The 10,320-nt window shown below is 34.8% G+C and overlaps 1 protein-coding gene across 1 annotated transcript; it reads left to right on the forward strand.

Moving 5' to 3' along the window:
• Positions 1-4,597: 4,597 nt before the first annotated feature.
• Positions 4,598-9,620, forward strand: LOC131936197 (uncharacterized). The gene is made up of 8 exons (XM_059293111.1): positions 4,598-4,692; positions 5,160-5,456; positions 6,453-6,764; positions 7,197-7,327; positions 7,458-7,638; positions 8,187-8,483; positions 8,714-8,830; positions 9,151-9,620. Exons 1-8 carry the CDS (start codon positions 4,632-4,634, stop codon positions 9,618-9,620), a joined length of 1,866 nt encoding a protein of 621 aa, XP_059149094.1. The 5' UTR covers positions 4,598-4,631.
• The last annotated feature ends 700 nt before the right edge of the window (positions 9,621-10,320 follow it).

Here is a 10,320-nt window from a genome sequence, read left to right on the forward strand (position 1 = left end):
AGCAGAAGGATGGAGGAAACATGATTTTTTCACACCTGCTGATTTCATATGTCAGTCTGCCACAGGTGAATTTAATTAGCAACAACTTGACGCGCGGTTTTCTGAAAACCAAGAATTCATCTTTGCAATACATTTCTTTTCAATTTTATCTTCGGACTTACATTTTTACTTTCTCGAATACGGAGTATAGAGGAATTAAATTGTGACAGTTTTCACCGTTTTACACGTCACTCATTTATCATATACGGAGTATAAGGCACTTATTTCAATCGGGAAACAAATTCTAAATCTAGATTGGTCAAAAGCTTGGCGTTTTACGCGTCATCGAGTCGAACAAACTTGGCTTTGCAATTTTGTAAGTATGTCTGACCGTGTGTGTGTGTGTATGTCTGTGTACCCGATAACTTCAGTGCCGTTACAGTTACAGCTAGGTTGATGAAATTTCATAGATGAGTATTACATCAAAGTTATAGTTTTGTTCTAATTTTTCCAATAAATAGAGGTGGGATTTATGCTATTTCGGATGTTGTTTTTTACATTTCTGATTATTGTTTCTGATAGATATTGAGATTTCTAATCTAAGTGAAATAACTAATTGTCTGTTTTCTTTCAAATGTTGACTTATTTTCACTGAGCAAAAGTAGGACTTTTCGCTATTTCCGTTTTCTAAAAAAATGCCTATGAATTTATAACATTCTGATATTCTGCATTTTTCTACAATTAATGTACCAGTTGCCGTCCCATGTATGAATATATAAGATTATTCGATAAATTTTAGGGGAGATCACTCCCGCTTTGTGCACACTTTGCGTTAGTAAATAAATTTCCATTTTAGTTAATATTACTTCGAGGTTTTTAAATATTTAAATAAAAAAATAATTTTCTGAAGAATGTCGATTGCATTATATGTTTATCTCATTTTTTTTCCAAATCTAATAGTTTACTAAGAGACTAAACTCATGGTTTAACTTGAACTTTACAGAAATATTACAAATAATATGAATAGTTTCATGACAATAATCAATCATTGTCTTTTTCCATTTATGACAAAGACAAATCAGTTTAAAAAGACCTCAGCATACAAGGGGATAGTGTGGTCAGCCACGTTTGTTTCACTAACGTGAGTTAGGTACCCATGAGAGCTGGATGTATTCAATGGGCTAGCAGGCTAGGAGTCTACCAGTAGAAGCCACTCCTTTAATAATTTAGCAGTTATTTTGGGACTCAAATCCCAATTAAAACATTAAAGCAAAAAAGATTATTCTTTAATGCATGCAAAACAAAAGAAAAACCATTTAACTCGAACATTCGGCTTCAGAATGTAAGGTTTTATTAATGGATAAAACGTCAGACAAAGATTTTCGTATTGTGTTACCAATTATTTTTTAGACAGGCAAGTACACACTATTATTAACATCAATGCATGTAAACTTATGTGATTGTACTATACGTGGTAATAATCATTCCCTATCATGCCCAAGACACATGGGGCAGATAAAGTATACCGCTTCTGTTTCAAGGATTTTGGCATAAAATTCAACACTATGACCAGCCGCCTTTATTTCCCTAAAGTGAGTCAGGTACTGTTCTGAGCTGGGTGAGATCTTTGACCTCCTACAAATTTGAGCCCAGGTTCATAACTCGAAACATTCGGGTTAGCAGTCTAGCGCTATAGCGCTTGGCCACAATGTCCCTATTCTGATAATATTAACACAAAATTGATGATGCCCATAATAACAATACTCTTTTGTTAATCCAAATATTAAGAATAAAAGTAAAATTCTATTTTAAAGCAGTCCTGCCGGAAGTAGTTCTCACATGTCCTATCGCTGAAGAAGGAAAACCAAATCACTCGCTGTGGTGCAGTGTGGAGACCTATGAAGTTTCCCGAAATCCTAGCATCCAGTTCTGTACAAACAACACTAAAAGTGTGTGTCCTACAACTGGTTACATTACAAGTAATCAAAGAGTCGGCTCTCACATCACAACACAACTAAACATCAGCTCAGTGAGGAGAAAAGACGAGGGTACATGGACGTGTTCTGTAAGTTTTACAGTAAGCTCCGGTACACATCACATGAACAACAGCTGCAACTTAACAGTTTACTGTAAGTATTAACTGAAAACTAAAGACTTTTTGTAATAGGGTAATTAACATTTCTTTATTGCCTACCTGAAATTCCTTCATCTTGTTTTCACAATACATATCCCAAATACATGACTAAATGTATGACTATATATGTATAAATTGCTGACATTAATATAATACATATTATGTCTCGGTTTGAAACATTTAGATACACATGTATTAAATCAAATTGTTAAATCATAAATTCAAAGATACGCTATTTTAACACCTTCAAATATTTACAACAGAGATAACTGATGTCGCAAAACAAAAAACCCCACTCGTTTCAGTGGCGTAGCTAGTAATTTTGGGTCCTATGCAAAAAATTTTAATGGGCCTCCACGTCAATCTGCAAATTATGTATTTTATACGTCTTAATTGTGTATTTATACGGCATTATTATGTATTACTCCGTAACGCAAATACCTTTGATTTTATATCATTTTTATGTAAAACAAAGTAACAAATTAACTGTAAGCCTATTACATTTATTAAGTAACCTAACACAGTAACGTCACAGGGCAGGGGGGGGGGGGGCTCACTATTTTGTGCGTGACAACATGACGAAAACTCGTTTAACTCACTGTCAAAATTATCTTTCATTCAGTTAAAATAATAAAATATTAAGGAGAGGGGGAAACACTCCACCGGAAATGCAAAATGGTTGGACGGGCGGGGGGGGGGGGGTGGGGGGGGGGGTGGGGGGGGGGAATGACACTCACTAAACGCACGGGGTGATATCGACCCTCGTGTCGCCACTAACAAAATACAAATTTTAAAAAGTTGTACATGATTTATTTATATGATTTTTCCTTTCTCATAAGTTTGCAAAGTGTTTATATGTTCCTTGAAGTCCATTTTAGCTGCTCCTGTATGTTCGATTCTAAGAATGGCTAAGTTACTGACCCAAAAGGACATATCTACAATTTGTTTCATAACATAATAATATTGGAGAGACGGCCTTATTTTCTTTATTCATTGATTATAGTAGCCCTCCGTATTCCTAGGGCATGGCGCTAATTAAAACACGTGTATGCACCGTAGTGCTCACGGGGTGAGCCCGGGGCGCCGGCTGATGCACCTGTGCAGTTTGACCATTGGATTATGAAGTAACCCGGACCTCTTGTGCAGGACGCTCAATTAACTGAACCCATGTGCTAAGAAAGCCGTAGGGTAACTTTGTGAGGGAGCCGCTCTCCAAACGAAATAAAAAATATTTAATGTCAGAAAACTTTACAGGAGTCAGAGTTTCTTTCTGACTTCTCTTCGAGGGGGTAGGTACTGCTCCTCGTGTGGGGTTGTGGTAGGAAATTTCACGGTCAGTAGAGGTTTGTCTGAATTATTCTAAACGACTTCTCAATGTTTCTTGGCGATTGGATGATTTTTGTATTAATGCATAAAGTGCAAGGAGATAAAAAATCTTTGAGTAGCGGCACATTGATTAGAGAAATTAGACCAACAAACCATTTGTGATTAAGGTTATATCTAGCAGAAAAATATTGACAAATTTTCGACGTAGCTTGTTGTGAAAACACTGTCCACGGCTGTTAACCAAATAATTGCTCAATTGTAATCATGAATGAATGGAATTTCGTTAATGACAGAGAATTGAGAAGGAAGGGGGTGCGGGTTAGTATCGGTGGGGTAGAGAGTTTTTAGCGATGCGTATAAATTTACGGGTGCCGGATGCCAATCTCACAAAAGAGTCAATGTTCAAGTTTATTTATAGACAAATTCTCTCACCGGCTTGTCTGACAATGCAACAATGCATATAGTGGGCCCTGTACAACATATCCCCAGTAAGAAAAGTCTTGGGGCCTTTTTGGAACTTTTGGAACTTACTTCTACAGTAGAAAAGAAAGTGGATTTCCGTTTACTTTTTAAAATAATAATTATTTTAATACAAATATTAAAATTCCACTGTAAAAGTTTTTAAAAATAGAGGGAAAAGGGCTCCTATTTGCTTCGGGCCCCTATGCCTTGCTTACGCTAGCTTTACGGTAGCTACGCCACTGACTCGTTTGTTGAAAAAGTTGTTAAAAAATTGTATTAACTGAAATATAATCCTTTAAAAATCATACTTATATATAAATGATTCATTCTATTTTACAGCCACCCCACAAATCCCAGTCTGCCAACACACCTCTAACACCACCCACGTCCTAGTGACTTCCTCCACATCTAAAGTTTACCCAGAGGCGGTATGTAAATGGGAGGCGTCGTTTGGTGTAGACGAGATAGAGGTTTGTTTTCGTCCGTTTTTATGCGAAATATTTTCAACATCAAGTATTATTACTCATTACTTTGCGCAGCAAATTGTCAAAAGATTATCTTTCTAAAAATTCATTTTGCAAAAAAAAAAACATCGATATTATAGGTTCTACCAGAGTCCACCCAACACAAGACATAGGCCTACATACTGAATGAATCTGTTTACTACAACACGACATGTACGGCAAGTTTTAGGCCTGACGTTACAGGCGTGTACAAGATTGAAGTCATAATGTATCCCGATGTCATTCAGTCAACACAAGGGGTAACACAGGAACATAATGTAACAATTGGTAAGTTAGTTAGATGATTAGCACTGACAACCTGTTTAATACAATCATTTTATTAAGCCTAACATGTGATTCAGGTAAGAAAGATACACCTGCTTGTAAGATTACTATTTGTATGCTACAGTTCTGAAGCATTTTACTTTTATTGGTCTTGAAAACAAAATTCACCGTATACCGTGTATTAAGTGCATATTAACATTGAAGATATTCCATTAGCTCGGGATACGTGCTACACCGATGTGGAATGATCAAAACTGTTTTCGATAAATCGATACCACCAAAATCCTTCCGTAAAAATCAAGTCTTGCAACTAAGTGTTACTGCAAATGAAGCACCCCACCACATTTTGTTTTTTCGCAGCGACTCTTCACATTGACGCTTTAAACATTTTCTTCCTATACTGAACGGCTCACGACAAAAAGTCCATGATCGATTGAAAAAATGATATTATCGATTTTGTTTCTTTACAGGTTCCCCTGTATGTCCAAGTCAATTTGACGTAAAATTAATCAATAATGACAGCGTCATCATCTCATGGACACCTGGCCACAATGGCGGACTAACACAGACATTTGTTTTCTATAGCCACACAAACACCAGCTTAGATAGGACCTTGGTAGCTGCTGTTGTTGATGATAACAATAAAAGTATGGTTTACACTGTAAGGAACCTCCACATGAACATGTCCCTTGTTTTCACTGTTGACGTTAAAAATATGCTCAGTACAACAGTGTGTCCAGATTTAAATTTCAGCGTGAATGTCTCAGGTAAGATTATTCTCGGCGTTTAAGTCTTCGGTAAGATGGTAATGTTCAATTCATAACTTTAAGTTTCAATAATGTCACAATTAACTCTTGTCTACAACAGATGCTGTACATCCGTAATAGCCTTCAGCTATTACAATTCCCTCGTATACAAATTTGGTTTTTGCATCAAGGACTATTATTGAAAATAGAAAATTAGTAAGCTTTTTAGTGTTAAAAAACTGCGAACTGAAAAAAAACAAAACAAAAATAAACGATAAGTAGGTCACGAATACGATTAGATTACAATATGATGACGGATATAAAACTTTTCGCAGAAAACTTGTAACATTGGGAAAAAAAAATTCATAATTGATAACGTTATAAAATTGATATTTTAAACACACATGTTTTTTTCCTCACTAAAGTTATTATATTCTACAAAAATGGACAAAATATCCAAAAAAAGCACGAAACCCATAATGACGAAAAAATCTGGATTTTTGTGATTTTGAAACGAGCATATCCCCCCTTAACTAGCTAATTTTTGGCTTTAGAATGTAATGTTTTAACTATTTATAAAACTCCGCTCGATTATTTTTGTATTTCTTTACCTATTCGTTTGGGAGAGGCAACTTACACAATATTAATATCATCACTGCATTTAAACTCATTAAATAGTGTGAACCTTTATCTTTTCCCGTGTATGCCCGAGACACATAGAGCAGATTCATTAGAGTACTTCTGTTTCAATGACTTTGGCATACAAGTCGGTTATATAACCAACCGCCTATGTTTCCCTAATGTGAGTGAGGTACTCATCAGAGCTGGGTGAAGACCTACAGACTAGATCCCAGGTTCCAAACTCGAAACTTTCGGGTCAGCAGTCTAACGCTCTACCGCCTGGCCACACCGTTCCGATGCTGGCAATATTAGCCTGAAATCGATGATGCCCACTTAAGCTAATAAAATGTTGTTAATTCAAATCGTTTTGAAAACTAAAATTATATTTTGAAGCAGTCCTGCCAGAAGTAGTTCTGTCATGTCCTATCGCTGAAGAAGGAAAACAGAATCACTCGCTGTCGTGCCGTGTAGAGACCTATGAAGTTTCCCGAAATACAAGCATCCAGTTCTGTAGAAACAACATTAAAAATGTGTGTCCTACAAATGGCTACACTACAAGTAATCAAACAGTTGGCTCTAACATCACATCACAACTAAACATCAGCACAGTAAGGAGAAAAGACGAGGGGACATGGACGTGTTTTATAAGTTTTACAGTAAGATCCGGTACACATAACATGAACAAGAGCTGCAACCTAGCAGTTTACGGTGAGTATTAACTGGAAAGTAAATACTTTTTGCATTAGGGTAATAAACATTTCCTTATTGCGTACCTGAAATTTATTCATCATGTTTTCACATTAGGTAGCCCAAATACATGACGTTACACTGAAGTATTAATATATATGTATAAATTGCTAACATTAATATAAAACATAATCTTATGTCTCTGTTTGAAACATTTGGATACATATGTATTAAATCAAATTTTTATATCATGAATTCACTATAAAAGATACGATATTTTAACACCTTCAAATATTTTATAACATAGAAAACTGATGTCGCGAAACAAAACCCACTCGTTTGTTGAAAAAGCTATTTAAAAAATTGTCATTCTACGCAGACAGCTGTGGTAACTAAAATATATTCCTTTAAAAATCATACTTATATATATAAATGATTCATTCTATTTGACAGCCACCCCACAAACCCCAGTCTGCCAACACACCTCTAACACCACCCACGTCCTAGTGACTTCCTCCACATCTAAAGTTTACCCAGAGGCGGTATGTATATGGGAGGCGTCGTTTGGTGTAGACCGGATAGAGGTTTGTTTTCGTCTTTTTTAATGCAAAATACTTTCAACGACAAGTATTTTTACTCATTACTTGGATCAGCAAATTTGTATAAGTTTACCTTTTTTAAAATTATATTTATAAAATAATATCGAAAATATAGGTTCTACTAGAGTCTACCCAACACAAGACATACATACTGGATGAAACTGTTTACTACAACACGACATGTACGGCAAGTTTTAGGCCTGACTTTACAGGAGTGTTTAAGATTAAAGTCACAATGTATCCCGATTTCATTCAGTCAACACAAGGGGTAACACATGATTATGTTATAACAATAGGTATGTTGGTTATATTTGAATAATGAACAGTGACAACCATTTAAATACCAACGTTTTACTGGACCTAACACTAAATTAAGTCAAGACCAAAATATATGCTTATCAAATTACAGTTTTCTGACTACCGATTTAAAGGTTTCTACAATTTAGTAATGGTAAAAAAACTCCTCTTATAAGGTGCCTTCTGTTTCTTCGGAATTCATCCTCTACAAATGCAATAATTACCAAAACTGCATTAAAAAAATCACTGCCACCAAAATGATCGTCCATTTAAAATGACCGTCTATCTGTTAGAGTTCGTCTGGCAATTAACCCCCCCCCCCCCAACCTTAAACTGTAAGCGACTTTTTCAATGAATGCCCCGGACAGAAGTAAATGTGCTCTAACAAACCAAAATGTAAGCAAGACATGCCATAAGCAGACGATAAAAAAATAATATTACGGATCTATTACTTTTATTTTTTTTTCATTAAAAAAAAAGGCTAGCGCCCAACATCAATACTCTATTAAAACCAATATATTATTAAATTCTTTAATTTTCTTTCCAGGGCCTCCCGACTGTCCAAATCTATTTGACGTAAAATTAAAAAATAATGACAGCGTCATCATCTCATGGATACCTGGCCACAATGGCGGACTAACACAGACATTTGTTTTCCTTAGCCACAGAAGCACCAGCTTAAATAGGACCGTAGTAGCAACTGTTGTTGATGATAACAAAGAAATTATGGTTTACATTGTAAGAAACCTCTATATGGATACGTCGCTTGTATTCTCCGTTCAAGTACAAAATGTGCTCAGTGCTACAGAGTGTCCACATTTAGATGTCAGTCTGGTGGTTTCAGGCAACGTGTTAGCGTTTCTTACCATACACAAAAATTTTTAAAAATCCATCACGTGATACACAATCCTTCACAAATTATACTAAACTAAATTCTACAATACAAACTTTTCTTGTTCGATTAATCATATGATATCCAAGTCAAACCCTTATTGAATATGTTATTATGTTCACACACGTCTGTGTTGCAGATTATTTGAAGCACTATTATGTATTTAAATGCTTTGCTTTTAGATTCACGAAAAATTGATTCGGGAAGTGAAGTGTCAGACACGAACTTACTTTACTACATCATTCCACCATGTTTAGTGGTTCTCATAGGTTTTGTAATAGCACTATCTGTCAAAAAAGGTAATAGGTTTTTATATTTGTAAGGCTTTAAATGTAATAAAGATTTTTTAAAAATTGCTTGAAATATGAAATGTATAATAGTATGCTACTATTTTAATAAATAAACGTGTGGTTAATTTATATTAATATTTAGAGCAAAGAGATTAGGAAGATTTGTCTCAACGGTAGGGCCAATTAAACACATGTTTTAACCATGTGTAATGCAATTAAGTTAATTTAATTTAATACAATGCAGACAACGGTTTTGATTAAACATAACACAGTTTTTATTCTGGTATTGTTAATCATTTATACAATATGTTGCATTAAACTTTGTTCAGGATGCACTGCTTATAAAAGAAAGAGACAACATAAAACAGAGCCTAATCTAAACACAACATCATTGAACCTGCCCCTTGACGAAGATGGTTATCTTTTAGTGCTTGGTACGTCTGTTGGTTCGCCTCCTATTGAAAATATATACAGAAACGTACATCCAGCTGTAGGCTTTGACGTTGAACCCGAGTCAGTTGGAAATGTAAGAGTTGACAATACGAGAATTTGTGAACATGCACTGGAAGGTTCAAACAGCGAAAATCCTTACAATGTCATACAAGAAACAGAGCATAGCATGTGCCAAGTAGGCGCTAATGAAGAAACAAATCCGTCAACACGACAGGAAACAGATCAAACACGATCAGTGGGAAATCTTTCCGGACCGCCCAAACTATCCGACCTAATGAATGTTTATGATAGACTTGACGAAAACTCTTACAATGATTATCTAGACGTTTATAATATCCCTAACTAAGTCCCCGACTCTGTCCATGACACAGAACATGCACCTATCTTATAATATTTTATGATAGGCTGTTGTTCTTAATTATGTTAATTTGTGTTATATTGATTATAGTGGTGACATCGAAGAGTAATTTATTATTTATGCCAGACTTCATTTTTTATATTCTAATTCTATTTTTTCAATAGTAAATCAGTTTACGATGGGTAAATGAAAACAGTTAGTACAAGTAACTTAAATTTGTTGTCATTAATTTAATTATACATTTTTTGCAATTATAACAATATTTACCAAATAAAAAGTGATTCCCATATTTTATTTAACTACCTATTTGTGTCTTAGTTGTTAGAAGTTTTCCTTTAACGGTCGTTTTAATCGATGTTTGGAAGCAAGTAACATTTTTACATAAAGAGTTTGATTAATTAAATACGCTACCCTTTTTTATGTTATTTATCGCCTGCTTAAACTTATAATAAATGATTATACTTGTCTGCTTTTATTTTACATGTAAAATTCCGTTTTTGATTTATTCAACTATTTGACTTATGGCTGAAAAAAGGTTTTTGAAAATATTCTCCATCTTAAATTGTTTTAAACTAAATTTAAAATTCAATTTTCCTTTTTAAATGAATTCATTCAAGCTTCCGTAACGCGTAACTGTTTCTACATTCAAATGGTACGTTGAATTTGAAATGTGTGATAACTACTACTA

Source organism: Physella acuta, unplaced genomic scaffold, assembly GCF_028476545.2.
Source record: "Physella acuta isolate Inbredline_101_S28 unplaced genomic scaffold, ASM2847654v3 ptg000171l, whole genome shotgun sequence".
Classification (NCBI taxonomy): Eukaryota; Metazoa; Mollusca; class Gastropoda; family Physidae; genus Physella; species Physella acuta.

What these genes read in the sequence shown, in the direction of transcription:
- LOC131936197 (XM_059293111.1), top strand. Translation starts at nt 4,632, where the DNA reads ATGTATCCCGATGTCATTCAGTCAACACAAGGGGTAACACAGGAACAT. An exon ending in TTTCAGCGTGAATGTCTCAG is followed by an intron (nt 5,457 to 6,452) that starts GTAAGATTATTC and finishes ATTTTGAAGCAG; the next exon opens with TCCTGCCAGAAGTAGTTCTG. An exon ending in CTGCAACCTAGCAGTTTACG is followed by an intron (nt 6,765 to 7,196) that starts GTGAGTATTAAC and finishes TCTATTTGACAG; the next exon opens with CCACCCCACAAACCCCAGTC.